General features: G+C 51.6%; 13 protein-coding genes across 13 annotated transcripts; 6 read left to right on the top strand and 7 right to left on the bottom strand.

The window, feature by feature from the left end:
* Positions 1 to 61: 61 nt before the first annotated feature.
* PV08_10823 (uncharacterized protein) lies at positions 62 to 1009 on the bottom strand (the record flags this gene model as incomplete). The annotated part of the gene is made up of 1 exon (XM_016385136.1): positions 62 to 1009. One exon carries the CDS (start codon positions 1007 to 1009, stop codon positions 62 to 64), a length of 948 nt encoding a protein of 315 aa, XP_016231738.1.
* A 2010-nt stretch (positions 1010 to 3019) lies between these two features.
* On the bottom strand, positions 3020 to 4565 carry PV08_10822 (uncharacterized protein; the record flags this gene model as incomplete). The annotated part of the gene is made up of 2 exons (XM_016385135.1): positions 3020 to 4372; positions 4422 to 4565. 2 exons carry the CDS (start codon positions 4563 to 4565, stop codon positions 3020 to 3022), a joined length of 1497 nt encoding a protein of 498 aa, XP_016231737.1.
* A 685-nt stretch (positions 4566 to 5250) lies between these two features.
* On the top strand, positions 5251 to 6483 carry PV08_10821 (uncharacterized protein; the record flags this gene model as incomplete). Its single annotated transcript, XM_016385134.1, has 1 exon — positions 5251 to 6483. The coding sequence occupies one exon, from the start codon at positions 5251 to 5253 to the stop codon at positions 6481 to 6483; it is 1233 nt and encodes a 410-aa protein (XP_016231736.1).
* A 245-nt stretch (positions 6484 to 6728) lies between these two features.
* PV08_10820 (uncharacterized protein) lies at positions 6729 to 8689 on the bottom strand (the record flags this gene model as incomplete). The annotated part of the gene is made up of 2 exons (XM_016385133.1): positions 6729 to 8380; positions 8440 to 8689. The coding sequence occupies 2 exons, from the start codon at positions 8687 to 8689 to the stop codon at positions 6729 to 6731; spliced, it is 1902 nt and encodes a 633-aa protein (XP_016231735.1).
* Positions 8690 to 9116: 427 nt separating this feature from the next.
* PV08_10819 (uncharacterized protein) lies at positions 9117 to 9696 on the bottom strand (the record flags this gene model as incomplete). Its single annotated transcript, XM_016385132.1, has 2 exons — positions 9117 to 9580; positions 9651 to 9696. 2 exons carry the CDS (start codon positions 9694 to 9696, stop codon positions 9117 to 9119), a joined length of 510 nt encoding a protein of 169 aa, XP_016231734.1.
* Positions 9697 to 10361: 665 nt separating this feature from the next.
* Positions 10362 to 13172, bottom strand: PV08_10818 (uncharacterized protein; the record flags this gene model as incomplete). The annotated part of the gene is made up of 2 exons (XM_016385131.1): positions 10362 to 12239; positions 12285 to 13172. 2 exons carry the CDS (start codon positions 13170 to 13172, stop codon positions 10362 to 10364), a joined length of 2766 nt encoding a protein of 921 aa, XP_016231733.1.
* Positions 13173 to 13875: 703 nt separating this feature from the next.
* PV08_10817 (uncharacterized protein) lies at positions 13876 to 15014 on the top strand (the record flags this gene model as incomplete). The annotated part of the gene is made up of 3 exons (XM_016385130.1): positions 13876 to 13923; positions 13975 to 14190; positions 14244 to 15014. The coding sequence occupies 3 exons, from the start codon at positions 13876 to 13878 to the stop codon at positions 15012 to 15014; spliced, it is 1035 nt and encodes a 344-aa protein (XP_016231732.1).
* Positions 15015 to 18130: 3116 nt separating this feature from the next.
* Positions 18131 to 18838, top strand: PV08_10816 (uncharacterized protein; the record flags this gene model as incomplete). Its single annotated transcript, XM_016385129.1, has 1 exon — positions 18131 to 18838. The coding sequence occupies one exon, from the start codon at positions 18131 to 18133 to the stop codon at positions 18836 to 18838; it is 708 nt and encodes a 235-aa protein (XP_016231731.1).
* A 424-nt stretch (positions 18839 to 19262) lies between these two features.
* PV08_10815 (uncharacterized protein) lies at positions 19263 to 19937 on the bottom strand (the record flags this gene model as incomplete). The annotated part of the gene is made up of 1 exon (XM_016385128.1): positions 19263 to 19937. One exon carries the CDS (start codon positions 19935 to 19937, stop codon positions 19263 to 19265), a length of 675 nt encoding a protein of 224 aa, XP_016231730.1.
* Positions 19938 to 21232: 1295 nt separating this feature from the next.
* PV08_10814 (uncharacterized protein) lies at positions 21233 to 22312 on the top strand (the record flags this gene model as incomplete). The annotated part of the gene is made up of 2 exons (XM_016385127.1): positions 21233 to 21258; positions 21319 to 22312. 2 exons carry the CDS (start codon positions 21233 to 21235, stop codon positions 22310 to 22312), a joined length of 1020 nt encoding a protein of 339 aa, XP_016231729.1.
* Positions 22313 to 22759: 447 nt separating this feature from the next.
* PV08_10813 (uncharacterized protein) lies at positions 22760 to 23752 on the top strand (the record flags this gene model as incomplete). Its single annotated transcript, XM_016385126.1, has 1 exon — positions 22760 to 23752. One exon carries the CDS (start codon positions 22760 to 22762, stop codon positions 23750 to 23752), a length of 993 nt encoding a protein of 330 aa, XP_016231728.1.
* Positions 23753 to 24236: 484 nt separating this feature from the next.
* On the top strand, positions 24237 to 25072 carry PV08_10812 (uncharacterized protein; the record flags this gene model as incomplete). Its single annotated transcript, XM_016385125.1, has 2 exons — positions 24237 to 24309; positions 24384 to 25072. The coding sequence occupies 2 exons, from the start codon at positions 24237 to 24239 to the stop codon at positions 25070 to 25072; spliced, it is 762 nt and encodes a 253-aa protein (XP_016231727.1).
* Positions 25073 to 25108: 36 nt separating this feature from the next.
* On the bottom strand, positions 25109 to 26452 carry PV08_10811 (uncharacterized protein; the record flags this gene model as incomplete). The annotated part of the gene is made up of 1 exon (XM_016385124.1): positions 25109 to 26452. One exon carries the CDS (start codon positions 26450 to 26452, stop codon positions 25109 to 25111), a length of 1344 nt encoding a protein of 447 aa, XP_016231726.1.
* Between the last annotated feature and the right edge of the window lie 900 nt (positions 26453 to 27352).

Here is a 27352-nt window from a genome sequence, read left to right as displayed (position 1 = left end):
GGGTATGTGACGACACGCAAGGTGCCGGGCAGAAAAATCGTGGCAGAGATCGTGATCAAGTCTAGGAGGGGCCGAACAGTCTTTCTCGGATGATGCCGCCGTTATGCAAAGTTGGATGTTCTCGAGTCTCGGTCAGGATTCCGTACCTAAAACAGCACATTAGGAAGGAGGCGTGAACAAGAGATTGGGTGTCCTGTACCTGTAATATCCTCCTGGAAAAGTCTCGCTCGTCAGCGATACTGCCAATGCTTTGACGGCGATGTGAGTAAATGGACGGGTCGAGCCGTTGGTCGGTGACGGACGATTTATCAGATTTGGCAGAGCCAATGGCGGCGTTGCGACGATGTTCTTCTTCGATCTCGCGATTCCTCTTACGCTTCATAACAAACACAACAGCACCAATGATGCCAGCCAAAGCGATAACTCCAACAACCACTCCGACAGCAATACCAACTTTGCTTGTGCCCGAAGACTTCCCAGATTTGGCGGCGGAGGTGCTGGCGCTTGCAGGGAGAGCACTTGTAGGTGAGACTGTCATCGTGACAACTGCAGCGGTAGTTTTGCTAGCAGTGTTAGCGGCAGCCGTGGAGGAGCTGCTATTCGGAGCTATTTGCACATTCCCAGTCAGACCAGAGAGATAGAGCTGGAAATAGCCACCAATACCGCCGCAGGTTTGTTGACTGAACCCTTTGCACGGGGTGTTGCAATTATCAATGTTTGTCTTCGCACTTGCAGGAGGCAATTCGTCGCCACAGAAGCAATTTGTGCCCCCCGTAGTGGCCATCACGGGCTTGTTGAGGGCTACACATACTCCTTTACAGTATCCAGAGCTCTGAAAGGTGTAGGCACCTTGATCTTGGAGATAAGAGGGGTCACTGAGCTGGTAGCAATCTAATGTTTCAATAGCTCCGGCAGCATCTGTCGTGGCGGTTGATTGCGCTGTGGAAGGGGTTGTGAGAAGCGCTAGTGCCCAAGTAAGCACCACGGCTCGAAGGAGTGATCGCGTCATCTTTTGAATGTTTGTTGAGTTGTAAAGTTGATTGGATTATACCAACAATCGGGGTATATCCGAAGTGTCGACACAAGATTCGAGGCCCGTGTAGTTCGTCGTACAAGATTTGCTCACACAAAGGCGATGATTCTCGTCTAAAGAGTGATCTAGGTTGGCGGTATCGAGCCGGAAGTCGGTGGTGTGCAAAAAAGGCAGAATGCACCCGAGTGCAACCTTCGACGGTGGTCACACGTGGTCGAATTCCCTATCAATGCTTCAGCAGCGACCAGCGCTGCTTCCTCTATGATGTTCTTTCAAACTCTCAGCAGTTGTCGAAGGCTCGATAGTCGTGTATTTCAATGGCGATTGCAAAGAACGAGGATGGAAGAATCGAGACCGCTCTCCTTCCAAGAATGCGTGGCGTTTCAAACTTGAGATAAAGACCCCTGAGATCAACGGAATCGGTAATATAGGTAAAGCGAGTGCGTGAAGCTGGAAATAAGAGACGTTGTAGCTTTCCAATCCAGCCGTATAGTTTTTTCTTGCCTCGATGGCGATGTGGTCGAACTGGCCGAGTGTGGTGCAGGCTGAAAGGAATGTGATCGTGTTTGGGTTGAAAGAAAGACGAAGAGTCGAGTTGACGGGCGCAGGAGGACGTAGCAGTGGACACCGACCACTTGGGAGGATCGAAGCGGGCCCCTGGGAGCCAAAGCGACCGAATCACAAAGGTGGGCGCAGTCGTTGGGGAGGGGCGCCTCAAAAGCCCAGTGGATGAAAGCAAGGACAAGGGCCCTGGAGCAGGGGATACACTGACACGGAGTGGTGAGAGGAGGACAAGGAGGGAAGAGACGTGCCAGTGTGGACAGTAGAACGAATTTGGAGAGTAGAAACACTCGCAGCGCTCGGAAATTGCAAGGTTGCCAGGCTAGGCCCAATGCAGCAAGGTACTACCAGCCCGGGGACCGTTAGCCAGGAACACAGTTTTCATTAGCTGCACGCATCCTGCGTCCTGGATCCTCAGCGTCCCACCATCCCAGACAAGTCCACAGCCACGCCTCATTGCAATCTGCCTTTCTCACCTGCTTGCTTGTGCAAGTTGTGCTTACCTGACGACGATGGCTGAATGCGTTTGACGAGTCTGGCCGCAAGAAGCTTCGTATCCTCGGTCGAGACTGAGGAGACTAAGAGCGCAGGCAGACAACGCCATCTTCTATCACCTCCGTCTTCTGTCTACACCAGCTGACCACGCCCTTTGTGACAGTGACTCCTGGCTGAAATCCCCAGGATCACCACTTCTAGCCCGCGCGCCGTTTGCCCGTTCCTGCGTTGGTACGGAGTATTTGAGCCAAGTCAAGTGCTTGGTGGCTCGCGCCGTCCGTGTGATTTGCTCGTTGCCAGCGACGAGGACCTAACCATTCAGTGGCGCCCTGCGAGCCTCCAATGAGCGCCAGCAGCTGGCGCCACCGCTGCTTCAGATGTTCAAACCACCGTCTCCGACCTGCCATTAAACTACTCGTTCAGCTCGTCAAGACACTCGGATTATAACGCGTCTCTTTTTGCCGAAGCCGTGCTCCTACAATACTGTAGAATATGTCCTCGTTAGGCTCACCAGGCCTGGGTTCATGATGCTTGCAGGCCGCATGCTTCCGCGGGACCGCTAATACCGAAACGGGGGCAAGCCATTTCCCGAAGTTTGGATACCACAGGCTTTCCACCGACACCGAAATTGAAGAGCCCATTGCTATTTCAAGAACGGAGTCGAGCATAAAGTGAGAAACTAGAAACTTCGGCTGACGATTGAAAACTACAAATCAAGCGAGGAAGATTTTTGAACCTTCAGGATGGAGTTCCTTGTTCCTTCTGCTGGCGCTGCTGCCTTGCATACAAATACAAGGCTTGATCAAGTTCGCGGATTACGACGTCGTGTTAAGACATTATTCGATAGTGTCTGAGTACCAAGCCATATCTGGACGTTGTTGCGAACAGCCAATTCCCATACTCTGAACTCCGTCCAGCGGTCGTCATACCTTATTTGTCTCTGAGATCCACTACTTCAAACTTCATACCTTTCGCCTCGACCACATGTCCCGGGCGAAGCGCGTCGGTATAAATGTTCTCAATCGCATGAGGGTGAAAAATCCCGGGTTGATCGCAGTTAAGGATCGCTTTCTTCCCGGGCGGATCCGTCAATCGAAAAGCTCCCCAGTCACCGCCGTGAGTGACATCACCTTTGCTAGGAGCACAAACAATCGCAATGCTCTCGGCTAGCATCATCTGGTATCCAGCATGAGTGTGCAAATCTCGACTGCTCATGAAGCATGTCTGGGTTGGGTGCGTGTGTATCCATCCTAAGACCATAAGGTCTTCCGTGTCTACATAATCGAAAAGCTGTGATTCATTTGTCATCTCGCACGTGTCCGATGTCGCTGTCTGTGAAGGGATGATAAGCCGACTGATAAAGAACGCATTGGCTATAAGATTGCCTGCGAGAAATCCGCATGTCTCCAGGTTGGCCAAGGTATTCTTGTAGGCAATTCTCAGGAACGTGGTACGGAGCTCTGGCGGCAGAAAGATTGTGCGCAAAGGCTCCCCATTCTCAAGGTACGCTGCCGGAGCGAAGACATGAGTCGGCTCCGGTGTAGCTGATCGTGATTCCACCTCGGGTTGTGCAGAAACTTTATCAGGGCGGGGTGGAGGTGCAGCTATCTCACTGCGTGGTTTTGGAGGGACCATTGGTGGCGACAGCGGGATATCTCGTCCATAACTTTGTTGAGATGGAAGTAGCGAAGAGAAGCTCGCTGTCGGGGGCAGATGCTGTGAAGGTACGCTGGGATAGTGATAGTGCAGACTTGAGTCTACAGACGGGGATGCCTGAGCACCACCTGAGTGCAGAGACTGAAGTCGACGTCCATCGACCCGAGCGCGTAGTTCCTGTAGTCTTGTAGACAAATCTTCGCCATCACTGCCCATTGTTGAGGCATTTTGTCTGTTTGCTGCTCGTCTTGAGATCTCTTTCTGAGCTAACCTGACAGCGAATTCCTTGTTCTCGTGCGCTTGCAGCGGTTGTGTGCGTTGGCTTGGGATAGCTGGAGTCGGTCCAGCTTGATACGGTTGTGTTTGTGCAATCTTTCTTGCCTCTCTTTCCTTAACAACCTTGATGTAACGATTATATCTTTCATTTATGCGAGGTTTCATGAGATCGAGCATCTTTAATACATCATTGACTTCCCTTTCAGCTTCCTGCATCAGTCCTTGGAGGTGAGTTGCTGTCTTGTCACGATACTGTGGGTGTTGTGGAAGCTGGGAGAGGACGAGGTGTGCATAACGGAATAGCAGCATATAAGTCGTCTCCTCATCACCTTCTCGCATGTATGTATCCGCCTGTAGCGATATAAGTGTCTGCAGGGCATAGTGGCATATAAGAACATACCTGCTTGAGCATTGCCTGGGCCGACCGCAGCCAGATGCGTAAGGGTATTTGGGCATCATACTCGTATTCTTGGGCCACTTTCGTTATCTGTTGAACGCTTCTCGGAGGCCTCGGAGAGGTTGGCGAGCCTCTGTGACTGGACATTGTACAGCAGCAGGTACATACAAAGCAGAGGATATCCTGATTCAGCGTTCAGTCTCACATGGAGGGGCAACGGTACAAATCAGCCAGCGTCAAGTATGGGCGTGTGCTCATGAATCTGCACTGTGCAGCCCGATAGTCCTTTGCTGAGGATACATGAGATCCAAGCTGTGCTAGCAAGGTGAAGCCGTTTGCCGTTCATCGTGCAAGGCATGGACACAGAAGTCAAGGACATGATCGGGCAGGCAGGCGTCACTCAAGTCGCCTGTGATCTAGGGAAGGTATGCCGGGTCCTGGAGGGAATGACTTCTCTACTATGATAACGAAAATCCCAAGTGTCGTAGCGATCTTTAGGTAACTTCCATCTCTCTCCGGATGCTCTTTACGCGACATAAGTCGCTAAGTCCATTGAGCACCACCATAGACCAACTATACGCGGTCGTATTCACCGTCAAATGCGAGAGGGGGGGCCATGTTCGCCGATACGACGTCATCCTCATATCTCGCGGCTGACTAAACCTGGAGCGCTTCAACGCCCTCTGTTCGTTGAGACTAACGAGTATATACGCGCCTTGTAAGGTTCTTGAGACTCCAACCACTATAAAGAAAGCCTGTGAAGGTAAGTCTATGCTTGTAGAATTCAGCACGAGAAGTTCGCCCCTCTACAGTGATTCTATCCATCCCCGTCATGTCTTCCTCTATCGAGCCATATACAATCTCTGTCCCAGACTCTCAGCTCCACGATCTGAACGTTAGACTTGACCTCGCCAGATTTCCAGACGAACTTGACGAAGCAGGGTGGGATTTAGGCGTACCACTGAGTGAAATTCGGCGAGTTTCGAGCTACTGGCGCGACACTTTCAACTGGCGGAAGGTCGAGCAAGAATTGAACAAGCTACCTCACTTCATAACTTCCATCCAGGCCGAGGGATATGAAAATCTGAAGATTCATTTCCTCCACAAGAAATCCAACCGCAGAGGCGCTATCCCCCTACTCTTCGTCCATGGCTGGCCGGGAAACTTCCTTGAAGCCACTAAAATCATCAACGACTTAACCTCGGATTTAGAGGAGTGTGTCTCCTTCGACGTCGTTGCCCCTTCTCTGCCGAACTTTGGCTTTTCCGAAGGCTCCAAGAAAAGGGGCTTTTCACAAGAACAATATGCCGAAACCCTGCACAAACTTATGCTTCGTTTGGGCTACAACGAGTATGTCACCCAAGGAGGCGACTGGGGCTGGTACGTCACGCGCACAATCTCAAAACTATACCCTCAGCATTGCAAAGCTACCCATTTCAATATGGACGTTGGTGCAGCGCCCGGATTCTTGAAGAATCCTCTTCTTGCCGTCGAGGCAGCACTGAAGCCACTCTCCGACCGCGAGAAGCAAGGCATATCCCGTAGTCAATGGTTTGACAGAGAAGGATATGGCTACAATCTTTTGCAGTCCACAAAGCCACAAACTTTGGGCTACGGCTTGGCTGATAGTCCCGTCGCTCTCCTTGCATGGATCCTTGAGAAACTGCATGACTGGACTGATCATTATCCCTGGACAGACGAGGAAGTCTGCACGTGGCTTTCGATATATTGGTTCAGTACCGCTGGTCCCACTGCGAGCTGCAGGATATACTACGAGATTGGCCGTTCAGGGCCTTGGGGCAAGCGTTTTACAGGAGACCAGCTGCGGGAGTGGCTACCAGGCGTGAAGATTGGGTACAGCCATTTTCCACGCGACATTCATGTGCTGCCGAGGACATGGACGAGGACTTTGGGAACGACCGTCTTCGAGAAAGAGCATGCTTCAGGTGGGCATTTTGCAGCATGGGAACGTCCCAAAGATATTGTAGCCGATGTGAGAGAGATGTTTGGCAAGGGAGGTGGTGCGTATGGGGTCGTGAAGGAGCGAGATGGATACGGACCATAGTCATGATTCCCTTTGGTCCGCATAGACTAGATCGTCTGTAATCCTTTCAAACTAGAATGACATGGTGCAAGTCACAAAACATCACTCACCCTCACTGCCTAGGCCTGGATCAGAAGCTTAGAAAGCCTTACGTGTGACAACTTTTGGCTCACTTTCCGACCAACATCATCACAATTTCTCAGCGAATCATTCCCTCAGAGCATTTTAATTTACATGTCGTGCCGTTCCAAAAGTCAGGAAACCTCTTAACGCCTGCTTGGGCCGGCGACAACCTCGTCGTCATCATCATCGTCATCGTCGTGAAGCCGGTCGAATCCCATCATACTCATCAAATTGGACCCAGGACCGGCCGTGCCACCTTGTGCTCTGAGACTCTCTAGCAGATTCCTGGCCAAGTCGATATCAATCTCATTGTCGATATCGTCATCCGAAGACAATTCATCCTCGACGGCCTGGCCTGGCTTCTTCACGTCCTTACCGCGGGCTTTGATAGCGGGTTGCTTCGCCTGCGCCGAACCGAGTTCCAGTGCCCCAGACCCTCGCAGCTCACGTTCCATCTGCTTCATAAAGGCTTGCATATCTTCGCTCTCATCTTCGTCTGAATCATCAACAACCTCCTCCACCCGCCGCCCAGGAACCTCGTCGGGCCGCCGGAGCTTCGCTCGCGCAGCGGGGTCGTGGGCATCTGCTGGGAGTTTTCCACTCATGATCTCCTTCATGACCTCGGGCGGCATTCCCATCATCTCCTGCATGATCTTGGTGAACTCGTCCTCACCAAAACTAGCCTCTTTGTCCTCTCCTTCCTCGTCGTCATCGTCGTCGTCCATGAGATCGTCATCGTCGCTGTCGTCGCCAAACAGGCCTTCAGCATCTGGACCTGTTTTATCGTCGTTAAGAAAATCCTCAAACTGCTTCACGATACGCTGCAGGTTCTCCTGGGCAGCCTTGTCCCCGAATCCGGGTTTCTTTCCCTTTTGGCCGTCCAGCTCTTTCTCGAGATCGTTGAAATCTATGTCGAGCCACTTCTCGTCGTCTTCGCGCTTATCCCACTGCTTAATCTCGTCATCTGAGGGTAATGATTCGTCTCCTGACTCCAGGTCATCCAGCAACATCTTCATCTCGCGCACGGCGGGTCGGTCTTGATATTGGCTGTCGGTGACCAACATCTCAAACCCACATGTTACCTTCATGCCCGTCTCCGCCTGCGCAAAGGCCTTGGACTCGGTCCTCGACGGCATGAAGCCGGCAAACACAGCGGGCGCGGCAAAATCCTGCGACTTGAGCTGCGCGTACGCGACTCGTGGGAACCTCACGCTGACGGTGACGGCATCCTCCGGCGGGAATACCATGCTGTCGTGATTCTCTTTCTTCTGCAGCGGCTTGAGCGCGATCGGATCACGAAGATAGAATGCCTCGACCGCCGGCGAGACATACGCCGGCTTCTGGTGGAGCAGGAACGCAATCTTCCGCGGCACCGTGATTACAGCATTGTGCATGTTCTCTGCTATTTGAGCCGGGTAGTTGCGCAGACGAAAGAAGGCCTCTTCCTCGATGCTGGCCGAGTGCATGATGCGTTTCGGCTCGCGGAGCAGCACGTCTCTAGCCTGCCCCAGGGTCAACTTCTCATCAGTTCGCCGCGACGATCTCGCGTTTGCCGCCGGCTTCACAATCTTGAGCTGGCCGTTGTTGATCCAGACGCGATTCTCTGCGACTTCCGGCTCCAGCCATGCGGGCAGTGTACCCGACGCCTCGATGAGGAGGAATTCACCATCGTTGTCTGTGACTTTGACCCAGAGGTCGTTGAACTTGCGCGTCAGCTCTCGCAAAAGCCATACCACGACCCATTCATCTTCGACTGAATCGCCATATTCGGTTCGACCGCGTAGAAGGCTCAATCCTGATGTGTCTGTGTTAATTCGTTTCCGCCTGTCCTCTCGAAAGCATTACAGACCTCACCATCTTCTTTATTGAGTTCTAATGAGAACCCCTGACGTTGCCATATGTAGTCTTTGAGATACTGTCGCTGCAGATCCGTCGCTTGCTTTTGCACGTCTCGGAGGCGCACCCGCGTTTCGGAGTCGTTTTCTGATTCTGACGGTGAGAGAATGTAGAGGGAGTACTCGATGGTATCGTCGGGAAGAGCAGGCTTCGGAATAGGATGAAATGTCGACCGGAACCAGGCTATGTCCTCTTCGGTTGGAGGCATTGTGTGTCTTTTCCGGTGTTTGGGAGTATTGAGGATTCGGTGCTGGCCTGCAGAACGCTCAGAGTCCAAGCCCGAAAAATGTGCCGCCTCATGAGATCATCGCTGTCGGTTAAACTACGGCGTAGTTACGCTGGCTCGGGGCACAAACGAGGCTGAGCAATTCATTCTGGTATCAGTAGTAAGTCCAGGCTGCGATGGAAGTACCAGTATCTGTCTCTACCTATGGCAGACACTTAGGTAGGCATACAGGTCGACAGAATATGATGTGCTCTGATCAGCATAGCGAACCATAAATAGTGAACTCTACCGCAAGAGCAGTTGCCTGATACTCATCTAACCCCCCGAACCGTACTGAACTGGACTGAACCTGCAGATTCCCAAGGAGACAGCAGGTTTTCCATACACAACAAGGACCCAGTCCTGCTGCTCATCCCTTCTTGTCGACGACTTGCTCCAGAAAGTTCTTGGTGAACCTAGCGACTTGTTCATAAACGACCTCGAAGCCATTGTCGGCACCATAATACGGATCAACCACTTCCTCAGCTTTGCCTTGCCTACCAGTACCGTGAAACTCTCCAAACATCATGACATTCGCGCGAACTGGATCCGTCTTCCCTTTGCTCTCGGCTCTACGTTGAAGTCTTTGTAGATCCCGTAGGTTGTACGCGTCCATTGCGAAAATGTAGTCGTAGTCGAAAAAGTCCTGCACAGATACCTGGCGCGCGCCGTGGTCGTAGTCGGAGATGCCGTGTCGACGAAGAGTCTCCATGGTTCGGTCATCAGGAGAGTCGCCGACATGGTATGCTCCCGTCCCAGCAGAGTCAATATCGCCAATGAGAGGGTGGGACTTTGTTAGTGACCGAAAGACGCCTTCAGCCATCGTACTTCGGCCTTGGTACACAGTCAGGGTTAACCATTACCATCAAGAGCCGCGATTCTTCAGCTTTCGTTGAGCACTTACAGATGTTGCCTAAGCAGACAAAGAGCACGGACAATTTGTCTGTCATTGTGCAGCACACAATCAAGTTGAGGATTGGCCAAGAGAAACGTGTATGTGTGTATGTACATCAACAAACCGATGAGATAGGTAGAGGTCGGTACTAGCATATACCTCGATACATAACCTCGGAGTCGTTGTGATCGGGGTTCTGTCTTCAAGGAGTCGCAGGGGTAGAAGAAAAATGGCGATAAAGTGGCGTAGATAAACACAATATAAATCCAGCCTCGTACTCCGCAAATCTGGCCATTGTAACAAACTCGATCTGTTCTGCCTGAAGCTCAGCAGAATCGATTGCACCAGACGTCCAACAGCGATAAAGGAAGACACTGGTCTGCTGCGAGTATGATATCGCCTATTTCTCAATTAAAGCACTGAAATACGAGTAGGAATACCGTCTACGATACGTCTTCGCTATTCTACATCGCCCTGAACAGACGAATGAATACGGAGAAGCCAAGTCCAAGTTAACCAAGACCATACCAAGCAATTCGCCAGTCCTGAAGCGACTTCGCCAATGTACATTACTGGAAAACTACCTTGGCCCTCCCCTTATCCATACATGATGCATGCTCTAAACCCCTTTTGCTGCTTTCCACGATGTGTACGATGTAACCAATCTTCGTCCGTTGGCAAGGGTACTTCAGTGACATAGTTACTGTGTTGCATGTGTATTCAACTCCGAATATGGCGCCCACCTTCATGATACAGTTGAGTGACAGTCATGGGCTCCGAATCCGATGTCTGATACTCAGAAGTATCGGACACTATACTTTTCCTGGCCTGGTCATCAACCTCGCGGGTCTTGCGCCGATTGACAAGTGCTGCTCGCAAGTTGTTGCTGCCTGGGCCCACATGGTGTAGGTGGGCTACCCCAGTTTGGAAACACGCATCTTCACCATTGTCCATGTCCTCATCGTAATCTGGGTCTGGAGTTATCCTAGTTTGGCTGTGCTCGAAGTACTCGGTCAAATTGTCTTCAGTCGGATTGTACGGCAGAGTATTGGAGTTAAGCATGTCCAATGCACAAACGCTATGCCGATACATCTCCCGGTCGGCACTCGCGACGCTGTCGTCAGACTTACGTCGCTCATCATGATGGCCTTCATTGTGTGGAAGGTTTGCTTCTGGTGCCGTCTGCACCGAAAGTTCTGGGATGTGGCTCAACACGCGACGTGCAGATGTCTGCCCGAGGACACTGTGTTTAAAATAGTCACTAGCTATCTGTGCGGCTGTTGGACTTGAAATGCACTGTGTGATCTCTGCAACCCGTGCGGAGGACAACCGGTGTGTTTCGGGCCGTACGGGAGGATCTGGAAGAAGTTTTTGAGTGTCAATAGGCAATCGAGATGTTGCACGGTTTTGCATCGCACTCAATGATCCGGCTCTGGGGCGGGGAAGAGTGAGAGCCGATTCGCCGGGGCTGCGACGACTGGCCGTATAGGCCTTCGGACCGCTTTGAGTAGAGAAGCCCTGGTCCGTAGAACCTAGATGTTGAGCAATAGGTTTGCTGAGTCGGGGAGCTTGCTCTTTGAATGAGCATTTCAGATCGGCAGAGTTTGCGGTTTCCGGCGCGAACGTCATCAAGCTCTGACTCGAAGCCAAAGACGAGGTAGACTTCGACTTATCTTTTTCGCGCTCCATTCCCAGAAATCTCAGTGCCTTGGAGGCGTTGCTATTTCGCAATGTTGGTTCCGGCTGCCGTGCAGATTCAAGCACGGCGCGAGTCTGGGACATGATGTTCTTGACATCTTCTCTTCTTGCAATGACTTCTTCTCGAGCACTCCCGAGCTTCTGTCGGAGCTTGCAGATTTCCAGCTCGCGTTGTTCCAGTTCCATTCGGTGTGCAATTTTCAAATTGGTCGCCTCATGGAGCAGCTCTTCGTAGCGCTGAGCCAGATCTTGCTTCTCGACATCGGCAAGCTGGCTCTGTATGAGAGCACTCTTCGTCTTCTCCAGATCCTTCATGATATCCTCCTTTTGTTGCATAAGCAGCCCCATTTCATGGTCACGCTCTTTTACTAGGCGCACCACGCCTTCGTACTTGCTCGTATACGCATCGAGATTGTGTGACTGTTCACGGATCGTGGCGCTTTGAACATGCAGCATTTTGCGGTACTCGCTCAAGGCTACGTCCGCCTCACGAGCAGCCTGCGCGTACTTTGAGATTGTGGTTTCAGGAACACGAAGGTAAGGCACCGGTCTGTCGTCTCCATGAGGCGCGTAATCGGAGACTACTTGAAGGACTTCTTGCGTTCTCGGGTCTTCGACGAAGTCGACCAAGTGAGGAATATTCTTCTGGATAAAGGTGCCCAAGATTCGAACGATATCACGAATGGTGTGATTGAGCTCCTCTATCGTCCTGCTTTGTGTGTCGACAACTTTCTGTTTGGAGTACATCGTCTTCAAACAATCTTCTATTTGACCTTCGAGTAATTCGAGGCGTTCATGGGAGATTCTGCTGTCTCGTTCGGCAAGCGACTCCGCAGAATCGACGATCTTTCGAAAAGAATTTGACACAAGTCGGATCTCGTGAGCAAAGTGGTTTAAGTCCTGCTTTTGTCAACAATGGCACTACTTAAAATTCGTTGTCTTTACCTGATTCAAGGTGATCTGATCAAGGCCTTCATCAACCTTGATCTCCGTAGCATCTAGTATCAGCGCCGCCATCTTGTCCATGTGAATTCGTAGTGCCGGTAGCCACAGCTCCTTCACCGTGTCGCTATTCTTGCATTGTGGTAGATAGTCCAGTAGTTCCTCGACGGTCATAGCAGTAAATGGTTTTGTGATGCGAGATTCTGGAACATTACGACTTCCAATGGTATAAGAAGGTATAGCGCTTTGATCGTTCCTTCTCGACGATGTTGTCAGGTTGCGTAGCGTCTCCATCGCGAGATCATCTGTCGAGACTGAGGTTGACTGAGTAGGCACGAGACTAATGATTGACTCTTGCGTGTCTCGGCGGCTTCGATAAAGTGAAGGCGGTGGTGATATGGGATCTGTCTGCGGAAATCCTTGACTTGGGAGAAGGAGGGATCCAGGCAGTTCTACCGGCGGTGAAGTCAAGTCAGACACCAGAGTTACTGGTGTCTCTGGAAGTGACTGGTACAAATCACTGGTTACGGCAGCATCCTTCGGCACCACTACCGGTAGTTGCAGTATTTTCCTGCTTTCTCCAGGAAGTGACTCTGCGCAAGTGCAATCTTTTGGCGTCTTCGGAGTCCATGGCCACACGTACTCTAACACTGACCCTGCTGAAGCCTTAACAGAAGTAATCGACAGGTCTGACAGGCTACGAGACGTAAGAATCGGCGGAGGCTTCTGTCGCCTTTTGCCCAGCACGGTGGCTTGCACAAAGCTTGCATTCGCCGCCATGGATCTTCCAGTAATGCCAGCTTTGTCAGAGGGAATCAGCCCTCCTAGACCACCGTTTGGCACGGCTCTCAAGGTTAAGTTTGGTGGCTTCGAAGTAGATTGCGGCGCCATCTCACGGAACTGCTTCTGGATATCAAGGTAAGAAGCACTTGGCTGACAAAAGGGGGGACGAGTGGCACTTGACTTCTACATACAGGTAGAGAGCACGACTACGATATACAATATCATAGCTTGCGGGGAGACCATTCTTGTGCTCTGCCTCTTTTCAGACTTGCCAGGCAGAGCAAGTGGCACAATGACGGTCTACGCTCTATTGGGTGCCGCTCGTTCTCTCGAGAGGCACCAATGTCCGCTCAGATTCTGGGTATCGCATATGCAACCTTGCTTTGGCCGGAAGCATACGGCTCCTCAAAGTCGCTCTGTCGGGGTGAGTCCGGCGCGTAAAGCCGGCCATCACCAGGTCACCTTGGGTAGAGGCATTCTGGGATCGAAGATGCGTCTCACTGTGACACAAGGGGCGCCTGCGGAAGGCCGAACCTTATCGAAATGCAAGTACGCCATGCCATAACCTCATCGCAAGGAAGTATTACGTGGAAGAAAATGTGAATACAAAATGGTGCTGCGATCTTCATGTCAAAGACTCAAAAAGAAAATAAGGTTCCCCATTATTTACCTCCACGTGACCTTGACTTCTACTCCCACGCGTAAATCTTCGTCACTTTCCTCGATGCCGTCGAAGTGTTGCAATGGCGGTTACTAGGGATCACAAATCGACTACTTGACGTCCACGCAACCGTCCACGGAGCTTTCAAGAATGGATCATGCACAAAAAGCGGCAAGTCTTGCCTGTCCTAACTCCTTGGTCGGGAATCGGTCGAAACGCAAGACGGTCGTTCTAACGTTCCTTGACTAGACCGCCCCATACGGCATTCAGAATGGAAAGGCAACAGGCAAAATAATTCGCCAGAATCGATCTTTTCAAAGACACGATAGCAGTAGAGGCAGAGATGCTCGTCCGATAGCAATAAGTGCATCCGGCATCCACAGCGGTGATCACGGTATCTTCGTGACCTGTGACAAGGGCCAAGAGAGGAAATGCCTGCAAGAAATCTCTGACATACTCGGCGAGGTGAATACCCAGTTATCATATTCCTGGGCGTCCAAGCCAACTGACCCCTACAGTATATCGAATCCACTTCTCAACCAGCTCAAGAACCAGACTTGGGCATTTGTGATGCAAATGTCGATATAGAAACTGCCATTTTCGCGGAGCTGGAGTCGTTACGATCCATGTCATCAACCACAGGCTCACAAAGTCCGAAATTGTCTTTCATCACGCTTGACATACCCTGTGTATCGTTCATCAGGTTCCCCACCAGCACTAACAGCGAGAGAACGCTGGATCCCGTCGAGATCGTACGACATATATGCGAAGAAGCCTCAAGGAAAGATTCGACAGGGCCCCGAAGCCGCTATGTTAGACGATTGACCCCCGTGAGCCTTGTGAGAAAGACTTTGAACAATGGGCTTGAAAGCTTGTGTGATGAAGTGCTTCCACCAGAATTTCGGATTGACGTCGTCGGTGAAGGTCCCTCCTCCGGTTGCAAATTCGCGATTCGGCCAACGATAAGAAACAACGAGAAATTCAACAGAGACGATGTGATACGAATGGTGGCTGATAGAATTGCCGCATTGGGGAACGGGAAACATAGCGTTGACCTGAAAGGTTATGATAAACTTGTACTCATCGACGTATACAGAAACATCGTCGGTATGAGTGTGGTTGGGAACGAGTTTGAAAGACTCAGACGTTTCAATTTGGCTGAGCTTCATGCCACTCATCTTGGAGAGGCAGACTTGGGGACCAAGGGGGAGCAGCTCAAGGCAGGGGGAGCTCCAGCAAACTCACAGACCCAGAGTACCGAGCCAACAGGCGATAGGCGAAAGCCATGAGACCAGCATTGCGACCACACTGAAGTATGTGCCAGGTGAAGTGAGAAGACACTATTTGTGTTGATCTAGGGTGAGTGTCAATTCAGTATGTCAACCTCCGAGTTGGTTTCCTAGGTAAGCTTCGGTTCCTTCGACCAATCTCCATATCCTGATATGTGCCATCGACCCCGTACAGACACGTACAGGCAGAGGCGGTAACCCAGCTCATAACTGCAAGATATGCGGCATCCCGTAATGGTGCTGGCAATATCCTTATATTGTCGAAACAGGGAGGAGGGATGGAAGCCTAACCCGCCACAACAGCGACTCATGTATGAAAAAGGTGGTGTGATCAGTACCGATAGTGGCTAAAGGCACCCATCTCACAATCAGCATAGGAGGAATATTTATCCGGAACAGAACACTCATTGATTACCTACCTTTTCTATACACACAAACCATTTCACAGCATTCCTGCGTCTAGACAATGAAACCGCACTCGGCGATGTTGGCTTTGTATATAACTACTTCAACCGCCTCACCTCCACACCGAAAGCGAACATTCCACCTTCGTCGCAACACCACAATCACGCAAGGAACATGTATATCCTGCTTCCGCATCGTGGCATCAGATCTTAGGACATCCCAATCCGGACGCCGTCAGGGAATTTGAGTTGTAAAGGTGGTCTTCGGAGAGGCCCGCAACTCAACCTGTTAGACACACCCATTCAGGGAATAAAGCCGTCGTCTTTGGTGAGGAATCATCGGGATAGCATTTCCTGGATGTCAGTGAGGTTGAGTTGCTGTCACTAGACTCATATATTGACAAGTCGCAGCCAAGTTCCATGTGAGAAAGGTCGACCATCTACCTGACACTTCTCTATCAACCAGTGAGAGGTGACCTCATGATGGGCAAGCCTCGCCGCAGAAGGTTTACGCATATCAACAACCTGTTGGATCTATATCATTTGCCTCCTGCGCAACTAAGCCTGACGTCGCTCACGCTCATTCGAAGTTGGCGCAGTTCCTCGTCAACTCGTCAAGTGAGCATGCCAAGGCCGCCGATAGAGTCATTGCCTATCTCTATAGCACGAATCACCTCTCAATCGCGTATAAATGTCACTCCTCTCAACACTCCCTGTGCGGGTCGGACGCCTCCTTCGCCGATGAGCTTGAAATACCTAAAAACAATGCGAAACCCTACGAAGCGACTCGCGCGCTGGATTGCTGATTTTTCGGAGTACAATCTTGATATTCGCTATCGCAAAGGCGCTTTGATGGTTACTCCTGATGCTATTAGTCGACGACCTGACCTCATGGGCAGGGGACCACGCAAAATTGCGGCTCAATTCAACGTCTTACGAGGATTTGAGGAAGACGCTTGGCCAAATGCAGTGGTACGTTTGCTACACCCCGAGACCAGGAAGAGCTTCCACGGCTATGTCCTCACGCTGTTCGGAGGGCCTATTGATTGGTGGTCAGAATGGCAAAAGACGGTTACAATATCCTCCACCGAGGCGGAGTTACTGGCTCTAACGAACGCCGCCAGCGAGATGATATGGTGGAAGAGGATGTTCGCTGACGTCAACCTAGACCTAGCAGAGACGGATGATGCTCCAAGTACAACAGAATGCGAGACATGTATACTCGCGAAATCCAGACCACAAATAGCACGGCGCCTGCACAATAATCAGGAATATCGAGACAACCCATTAAGCCGAGTTGCCTATGATATAGTCCATTTCTTTAAAGGATGGGCTCCCGATCAATATATAAGCCATCTCTGGGACTTCATGTCTATACTCATATAAATCGTTTAGAAGCTGGGGATATCATCCTAAACTGGCCGGCCATGGTGAGAACGCAATCAACAAGGCCCCAGTATTCCTCCGCCTAGACAATGAGGCGGCCCTAGGCGATGATTTCTATAGGCATATTCGGAGCCAAGGAATCATAGTTGAACACTCCGCTCCCCATACTCCTGCCCAGAACGGGGCCGCAGAACGGGGCCGCAGAACGTTCAGAGGCATTATCACTCAAGTGGCTAGGACCCTCAAGGTTCAGGTCAACCTGCCTCACTATATATGGTCAGAACTGGTCAAAACAGCGGGCTATCTCACCAACCGGACGCCGTCGAGATCCAGAGGATGGAAGACACCATATGAAGTCCTGCGTGGAAGGAAGCCTGTCCTCACGAATCTCCACCCATAGGATGCAAAGCCTTTAGTCACAACGAGCAAATCCCTAGGCTAGAAAAGCTAGAGGATAGAGCAATAGTCGGCTGGCTAGTCGGCTATAATGCAAGGAACATATGGCGCATGTGGATACCTATTAAACAGACGATCCCGAGATCAAGGGATGTGATATTCCATGACTCTTTTGTCTGATCCTTCCCAGGTGCAGACCGCGGAGCAACTACGGTCGGGACAACAACTCATATCTATAAAGATATTCATATAGGCTTATTGGACATCAGTGACCAGAGGAGTCTGCTCGTGTAACGCTTGGACGATTATCCGTATCGTAGACTAGTAGAGTGGTCGTTACTCTTGAACCTCCAGGACAAGAGTGACGGCGACGGCTCCGCAGCTTTCTGTGGGATTAGCTAGATGGTGATAGTCTCCAGTCGAATTATGCAGTTAAGCAGAAGAGGCCTCAAGAAGATTCGTGACCTCCTCAGGGCTGGCGGTTCAGACGTAGTTTGGCGCACGTGACTCGCCCCTTACTTGGTCCTAGCACTCAGAGCCTGACCAGCAAACCGTACGCATCAAGGATCACAGACCACCTCTTAATTCAACCAGCACATGAACCACATATTCGATGCTCGTCCTCCATGGATACTGACACAAACTGAACATAAATGTCTCCCGGAAAGACGGTAAGCAATAAACTCGCAACATCTGCATTCGTCTCATTTCCCAGCCTCGTCAATTCCTTGCACAGCCGGCGTGGCTGGGATGACAATCTCAGGGTGCTCCCATCATCATCATCATGATTCCCGCTATCGATGACCCTCCAGGACTCTTGGATCCCCGACATTTCACGCTCGTTTCGTGGTCCGTACGGAGTTCTATTTCTTGCACTTGACACAACGATAATCAAGGTTGACTGTTTGAGCGCTCGGATCATCCTGCAACATGCCCACGATACTCACTCCGCAAGGATGGGTCAAAGTCGCGCCAGCGCCACGGAAGAAGGTCGTCAAATCTGACCCTACGTCTGCGTTGAGGGGACCACTCGCGTACTTCAGTTGCCAACAGCTTCCATCCAGCAAGAAAGAGCCCATCAGCCGACCGCAATACCCGTACGACTTGTCGGCATCACCCGAGAAGCTAAAGCACCAAGGCGAAGGGAAGGCGAAGATCGCCGGCAAGAACAGAGTCATTTCCGCCCCGCAGCTAACGACATACGACCAAGACGACATCGACGGCGGCGACGGTCGTTACAAAAACTACGAAGCGGAAGGGCATTGGGCTGGAGGAGGAGGAGGCGAACTTTCACCACCATCGTCCCCGTCGAGGAAACACCACCACAAGACTTCGCATTCGAGAAAAGAGCGACCGAGGCAGGACGACGACGTTTCGAGTTCAAGTTCCGGATCTAGTACTAGTGGACGCTCGACGAAATCGTACACGAGGCAACGACCTGTCGAGGCTGCTCCGAGGCCTGCATCAACGACGTACCACCGTCCGCCTCAGCCTCCGCAAGGTGGATATTATGGGCATAATGATTATTATTCGCCACCCCCACCGAGGCCGACAGTATATGACAGGCCGCCACCGCCTAGCAATGCAAGGAGCATGTCGTATAGTTGGTACAACGCTACGACGCCTTTGAATTTATGATTGGGAAGCCCACGTGTGGAGTTATGGGAGGAGATGGAGATCATGATGTGAAAGCGTTCACATTGTTGTCTTATGAGAGAGATTAAGTGGTTGGAAATACGGCTGGCCATCGGCGCACATCGACTTCTCTTGACATTTTGTGGACCAGATTTTCTTTATTTCAGGCATTCGAGTTGAGGAATTGAATTCTATTATTGTACTGCGTGGTAGTGATTGAAACGATACGTATCGCGTTAAATTGCTATTTCCAAAAGGAGTTTCCCTCCCTCCTTCCAATGGAGTTCCTCATAATTCATGAACACTGGTGCCTCATCCGATGTCGCTGTCACATATCCATGCCGTCAAAATCTCACCCTGTTCGTGAAAATCATACTGTTGGTAAAAACCAAAGAGGACCGCACAAAGGTGCTTCCTTTCCATGGTTCTAGTCGTCGTCTTCCTCCACCACCAGTTTCTCTCTGCGGTAAGTCCTGATTCTTTCCCTCTTCGCAGGCGGAGGCCGGACAAAGACGCGCTGGCTCTTCGTGATGACGACCTTCGTCTCTCGCTGATTGCCGCCGCCCACAAAGGTCATCCCTCGGCCTCCGTAGGGATCGACCGGTCGCGGCCGCCGGCGACGATGGCGGCTATCCTCTGACGACTCGTCGTCGGCATAGTACGCGTTGCGCTGCCGGGCTCGGAAGCAGAAAACGCACAAAAGGAAGAGCAGGAACACGCCAAAGAAAGCGCCGATGACGATGCCGCCCACGACGCCAGGCGCCAGGCCGCCCCCGTCGTGGTGCACAATGACGGTCTCAGAAGAGCCAGTCGTGATGCCTGGTTCAGGCGACGTGGTACAGCATGGGGTTGTTATAAGCGTGGTGGTCGTACATGGCGTCGTCGTCGCGACAGGCTGCTCCCATGTGGTGCTCGTCGTGGCCCACTCGTCCCAAGCGCTCGAAGACGGCGTCCAGGATGATGGTGATGTCCATACTGGCACCGTCGCCGTCGTCGTCGACTCGACCCAAATCGAACTGCTTTCCCACTCGTCCAACGTCGCTGGCACTGACTGGATGAACTCTGATCCCGGGCTAGGAGATCTGGCTCGGATTATGGCCATGCTAGGACGACGAACCGAGGCCGGTTCTGCGCAGCGCAAAGGTGTATATACTTAGTATCAGCGTTGAAGCAAAGCGCGCGCCTGTGGGAGTACCGAGCGGAAAGGAAGAAGGCAAGTTTCGAACTGCAACCGCATCGGCATATCAGCTGAGGAGCTGCCTTTTGAAACGTGCATGACGCATGCACATGGCAGGGGATTTCTCCGAAAACGTTGATGACGCGGGAAAAGGCATCCAGCCTCTTCGTTTGTAGGCAAAGCCCAAAAGACTGTTGTTACCAGGGTACGTACGCATATGGTAGCAGGGCGTCTGCAAAGAAGGCGGCTGGTGGATGCCTTTTCTGTATGGGAGGGGGAAGTATATTTGCCCTAGCGGGCCTGTTGAGCCTAAAAGTACCTGGGCAACGAACCAAGCCTATTGAGTAGTCAAGTTAGCGAGCTTTCCGGCTAGTTTCACACCTGGAGACAAAGCCGGAGTTGGCTCTTTTAGGTACAACCGTTCGAGCCGATCGGCGCCTCAATAACAGGGTTTGGTGGGTGGGGTACCCAGAGGGCTGGCGATACGAGACGGTAAGTTTTTCTGGCAGACAATAATTAACAACGTCTGCTTCCTTAGTTCAACTGTCAAAAAAGATGAAAACATACCCATGAGAGAGAACGGTCGAAAAGAAAGCATCATATTGGTCCAACATGTTACCGTCGATGCGGCCGTGTCCTCTTCTGGTCTGAGGGAGTCTTCAGCACAGCCTACCAAGGTATTCTCCTTTGTCGATACGACATGTCTTCCTGTCTCAAACAGCAATACGCTGATTCTGATAACCTCGAATCCGCAATTGAGCCAATGAAAGCACTGATGTAGAATGTCAAGGCCCCGGGCATAGTTGGTACGGTCTGATCCTGTCTTTGGAACCATGGCAAGCAAAAGTGTTTGTCTTTATCTTTGTTCTTCTTCACTGTCTGCCTGGTACTTCAAGCATATTCTTTTCTAGAGACTTGCACCGCTTACGTGGGAAATGCACAAATCACAGAGGGACACATCACAGAGCGAAGACCGGGATTGGTGCAGTGGTCAGGCTGGAGGCTATAATAGGCCAAACGGAGAGCAGTCACGGGCACCCGACGTAGCTCTTCATGCCTGCGTTGTCAACTAGGAGTAAGGAGGAGGATCAATCAATCATCAAGAAATTGAAAGATGCTAGAAACATCTTCCAAATCTCAAAACAGTTGTTGGCCGTCCTTTGTCCTGTTTCTTCGTCTTCATATCCGGGATACTGTGAAAGGTGAATACAACCTGGAAGATGGAGACCCCATTTCCGTACGAGAGGTATACCTCCGTGGTTTGATATCGGTACAACCTGGGCAGAGGATGCTGACACTATTTCAGCTTCTTGAGTTCGCCCCCATTTCGTTTCGCCGTAGGTCCTGATAAGAAAGTATTCTATGTCCACTCGGCACTGGTCGCAAAGCATTCCGACACCCTTGCTGCCCTTATCACGAACGGCATGAGGGAATCGGAGCAGGGCCTTGCAGTATTCGATGATATCGACGAAGACACTTTCCTTCACTTCTTGGAATTCGCATACACGGGGGAATATACTGTCCCTCCGCCAGAAGTTATCCCCGAACCCGTGAAAGATATTCCTGATAAGCCTGACGAGAGTCCGCCCGCAGAAGAATTCACAGAATCAAGTCCCGAAGACCCTCAACCTGACCCTGCAGACGAGCTTATAGAAGTACCTGCACCTGAGTCTGCAGACTATCCTGAGGCAGAACCTGAACCCGTACCAGCAGAAGACATCTGGAACGGACATGACTGGGGATGGGGACATGCCAAGAAGAAGAAGGAAAAGAGTAAGAAGAAATGGTTTGACGACCCGTCACCTGAGGTGCCAGAAGATCAGCATGCTCAAGTCCAGACACGCAACAAAGCAAAAATTCGATCTGATCTTTGGCTAGAGTTCGAGGCTTCGGCTCATGTCAAGAAAATAACACCATGGAGTCCATACGTCAACGTTGAGCCCTGCGAAGATTGCAGTGTTGTATTCCTCTGCCATGCCAAACTTTACGTTTTCTCGGACAGATACACTATCCCTCCGCTTCGAGATCTCGTCTTGCAGAAGCTTCGCTTGACCTTATCAAGATATAACCTGTTTGAGAGTCGCACAGAAGACGTCGTCCAGCTTGTAGGCTACACTTACAGGAACACAATGGACATGAGCCCCGAAATGGACAAGTTGCGGGAAGTGGTCATGGACTATCTGGTCTGCCATGTCGAGACAATTGCGAAGGACAAGAAATTCCTCAAGTTACTTGAAGGACTGGGTGCATTAGCCAGAGACCTGGTTCTGAAGTTGTTGCCTCGGCTGAATTATGATTGACTGGCACCAGTTGAGATCTGGCCGCGAACAGTCCGGCGCATGGGTGGCACCGGGTCAGTGGTATGAAGGCGTCATGTTGATGAGGCTGGAATGACTGTGTAAGGGTACGGGAAACCAAACACTTTTGCTAGAAGAATGCTAATGATATGCATGAAATCGATAAGCCTCGAAAAGGCATAATTTTCTGGGGTTGCACCAACACGGTGCATAAACCTTACGCAGCCACACTGGATAGTTAACTAGTTAGCCAAGTGGCCCTTCCCACAGGGTGCGGTGTCCACCGTTAGCATAGAACGGATATGGATACTCCCCCCTCCATGGCCATCTCCGGCAGATGATACAGTACATTTGTAGAATGAAGTGGCATGACTCTCTATCTTCTTACGAGTGGTGGCCTTCAATAACACTATAGACGTCTTCTTCCAGTATCTTCACATTTGGCCTCTGATGGCTCCCTCAAGGATCTCGCCGGAGCCGGCAGCATCACAACCACCGCTGGGCCTCACTCCCAAACAAATCGCCTCGTTCTGGCGGGATGGCTATCTGATTATACCCTCGTACCTCTCCGCGGACACATGCGAGAGCCTCCTCTCGAAGACGCAGGAGCTCCTGTCCGAATTTCCGCTGGCCGACCACCCCATGACACGATTCACGACCGGCAAAGACGAAAACGGCGACTCGACCTCGCAACAGCACGTTGGCGACGACTACTTCCTGACGTCGGGAGACAAAGTGCGGTTCTTCTTCGAGGAAGACGCCTTTGACCAAGAGACAGGCGAGCTGGTCAAGCCTAAAGAACGGGCGATCAACAAGATCGGACACAATCTACACGGCCTCGTGCCGGAGTTTGGCAACGTTTCCCACGCCGGGGAGATCGGGCGCCGCAACGCCGCAATAGCGCGAGATCTGGGATACAGGGACCCGCGACTGCTCCAGAGCATGGTGATATGCAAGCAACCTGAGATCGGCGGCGCGGTGAACCCGCACCAGGACAGCACGTTCTTGTACACGAAGCAGCCGTCGGCCGTGGGCTTCTGGATCGCCCTCGAAGACGCGACGGCCGAGAACGGGTGTCTGGGTTTCGCGCCCGGCAGCCACCGCCGAGCACCGATACACGAACGATTCGTGCGGAACGAGGACAACACGGGAACGACATTCGTGCCTGTCCCTGCAGACGGGCAGTGGCCTAGAGATTTCGAGCACGAGGAGGCGCCCTTGGACGACGGGCAGGAGGAGTACGTGCTGGGAGAAGTCACCGCCGGTAGTCTGGTGTTGATTCATGGCAACATCCTGCACAAGAGCAAGAAGAACACGAGTCAGAAGGGACGCATAATATACACTTTCCATCTCATCGAGGGAGAGGAGCAGTATGACGGGAGGAACTGGTTACAGATACCTGGAGGCCCGAGTCGGTTTACCAAGTTGGACGGGACGGCGTAGATACTACCCAGGGAGGTGTTTTGCCTGGCCTTTCCAAGACAATATATACTATATCCATTGTCTAAAGACAAGTCTTTACGGGAGGAATCATGCTCCCTCTATGCCGGGAATGCCACCGCTTCTGTTGCGTTCTTTTCACCTACGGAGTACTCGTACGTGCACAAGCATCTCTTGGTCTCTCTAGATGGATCTTCGCTCGCCAATATAGCAGCAATCAATAACTAGATTGGCGGCCCGAATACCGACGATCCGCCCCCCATCGCGCGCACAATTCGCGAGAACAACGAACCAGGCAAACACTATGACGTATGACTGGGTAGTTGGGGTGAACTCTGACCATCGCACAACCTGTTTACACACATAGAGCGGTGTGTGGGAGAACTGTTTTGATTTCAGATACATGAACAGATAGATCCCTTTCAGAACACCCCTCCGTCAGCCCCTGATCCCTGCGTCCACCCAAGGAGTCTATCGTTGAGCGAACATGTCTCGCCCCAACCTCCTTCATCGGCCGTCCAGCGTGGCCGTTGTGAACAGGACCATCATTCTCGTGACTGGTAAGTCGAGGCCTCCCAATGCTGACTGGCAACGGGTAAAGCATCAACGCTGACGTGGGAGGAAAACCACCCAGGCGGCAACGCAGGAATAGGCTACGAGATAGTCAAGAAGCTGGCGCTGGAAAACCCCAGGTTCCAAGTCCTCATGGGCTGTCGGGACACTTTAAAGGGCGAAGAGGCGGTCGCGTCCATGGGGGCGCCGACCAACGTCAACCCGATACAACTCGACATCACGGACGACGAGTCGGTCGAGCAGTGCTATCTGGCCATCGCGCAGCACTTTGGCCGGCTGGACATCCTGATCAACAACGCCGGTACGGGTGCCAGGGAGCTTCCGCCCGACGCAACGCTACGCGACAAGTACAACTTGACCTACAACGTCAACGTCATCTCCACGGCTGTGCTGACCGACAAATTGATTCCCTTGTTGGAAAAGTCCAAACTGCCCAAGATCATCTTCATCTCCTCCGGTCTCGGGAGTATCGAGCGGACGCTGCAACGTGGCAAACCCATCCCCGTTCCCTGGTACAGCACAAGCAAATCAGGCCTCAATGCGTTGGCAGTGTATTATGCAAATATGCATCCCGAGTTCAAAGTCAACGTTGTATGCCCGGGTCTGCGGGCGACAAAGTTGAACGGAGCTCATCTGAGCGAGGAGACGCATCCCAAGCTCGGTGCCGTGCGAGCCGCGCAGCTGGTGGCAGAAGGTCCGGACGGTGTTACCGCGACTTATTCCAATTCCGAAGGACCGATACCGTGGTAGTTTGAAAACCTTTGTTGTTGTTTTGTTTTTCCGGCTCTATCGTGGTAGCAGAGCCTGATTCTCGTCGTGTGTCGCGGAATTGTTCTCCCTCGACAATGTCCTGTCACGACGCATGCTAGCAATATATGATGGGAAATGGTAGCTCCAATGACAGCACATGCCAGCAATGAAGCCAATTGCATCGTTTTTGAATGCAATAAGTAACCCTGCAGTCACGAGCATCACCGTCCACCTGTTCCTCCTTTCTTCATCTGTGAGATCGGGTGAAGATGTGGAACGAGCTCTTTCCTTGTAAAGATCTCTTGCTCGCGGTGTGTTGAGGCTTTCACCTACGCTTGCTAGCTCTAAGCCAGCGGCAATGATCATGACTGACAGCAATGCCAATGGGAATTTGCGCAGCAGGTCTGCGAGGCTCTCGCCAAACAGAATCCCAACGAGTAGCTTGAGCAGACCAAGGAATATTATGCTCGCTCCAGACCTTGCACCGAATCGGTACTGGGCAGCAAGGCCTCCAGAACCGTGACAGACGGGCATTGCGCCGAACCAGCACCCGAACAAATTCATAGCAGCGACGCTGAGCCCCACAGAGGTTACAGAAGGTGTCTGCACATCTGGCAGCAAATCCGCGGCGAGGTGTGTGACAGCGATAATCGAGTTCAATGTCGTCAACGGTAGCTGCCCCACGCCAGCATCAAGTATACCAGTCTTCCATTCCGACGTTGAAGGGCTTTGCACATATGGATGCCACAGCCGAAATCCAGGTAGATGGTGATGCGGATTAGCACTGACGCGAATGATTGCGAAAATGATGCCGAGGATAAACAAGATCAAGGCGTATGGTGTCCGAGGTCGTAGACTGATGGCAAATAGCACCAGAAATGCCACAATCATCCAGATGTAATTGTCCGCCCATGATGGTCCAGTCCAAGATAGAGAAGACAGCGTTTTGGATCCCGCACTTATGATCAGACTCAGGCCAGCTCCAACTTGAATACCTTTGACCACGGGAATGGGAATAACGCGGGTGAACCAGGAAAGCAGTCCAGTGATGCTGAAAAGAAGAATACAGGAGGAGACAAAAATGCCCGCTGCAGCCGTCTGTCCTGCCGTGAGGTTGTTAAGGATGGCAACCGCTGCAATAGCTTTCATCGGTTGGACGGGCAAGGGAATTCCAAAGAGAAACCCCGTCAAGATGTTGTATACCCCGGTGAATATCAATGTCGTAGTCAAAGATATCTGGTGCCCTCCGGTAAGGGCAATAACAATGGGAAGGAAAGTTCCCAGGTCGCCCAACGATCCTGAAATTTCCGCGAACGGTTGCCGGCGAAAGGTAGATAGGTTATGACTGGTAAGCTGCCGCATGCTTGTTCGACGGCTCATGATAGTCGAGGTAAGAATGCCTGCAAGGCTACGATATCATCCAAGACGAATGTCGAGCTGTTCCGGCCAAAGTTGGTTTTGATGTATCTCCCAATTGACCTTGCCTTGAATATGGAGCACGGAGTAGTGCGATCAAAGTGGCTCAGCAAAACGAGCCCTGCTAAGAGTAACGTCAACAGCACTTCGAAATGATGCAAATGGGCGAGAACACGAAGGGCCAAAGACAAGAGCACAGGTACTCCGTATGTTATCTTCTGTCGTAGATGGTTGTACAGAGGTGTTTATTCAACCTGGCTACTGCATCTTCGGGTCATCCGGCACATCACATGGGGGTGCAGATGCATGTTGCGTAACATTTAGGCGCAACGTAGGAAACCCAGGGACTCAAGAGGTCACGACGTCTCGTACGAGTATGGACTACGGAGAGTACAGGGAGTAGCTTTTCATAGGCAGGCTAGCGAGAAGAAACCGACTGTACCAAGGTTAAAGGCACCGCCGCAAGGCTCGGGTTGGGGCTTGCCTGCCAACCGGTTCTACAATGATATTGTAGATATAGAGTTCTCGAGAGACCTTGGTGTACATAATAAAGGTGCTTCAGTTCAGCGACCTCGTTTAGACTACCTCTGGTACAGTAGGTAGATACCTGGCACGCGGATCTACGGTTCACCTCTAAGTTAATGCTCGTACGAGTTTATGTCGGTGCGTCGAGTAAGGCCACTATTGTAGGCTGACAAGGCTCACTAGGCGCACTAGTCTAGTAAGTTTAGGCTCACTCTCTAGGCACTTTTAGGCGCTGGCTAGAGGCTGACGTTAACAAAACACGGGGTTTGAAGCGATTGGACAGCTGTACCTCATGTTGCTCAACGCTCACAACAACCACTTGACCAGTACATTGAGAAG

The sequence above is a fragment of the Exophiala spinifera genome, assembly GCF_000836115.1.
Source record: "Exophiala spinifera strain CBS 89968 unplaced genomic scaffold supercont1.8, whole genome shotgun sequence".
NCBI lineage: Eukaryota > Fungi > Ascomycota > Eurotiomycetes > Chaetothyriales > Herpotrichiellaceae > Exophiala > Exophiala spinifera.
Note: the sequence above shows the minus strand (reverse complement) of the source record. Positions and strands in the feature narration are given on the sequence as shown.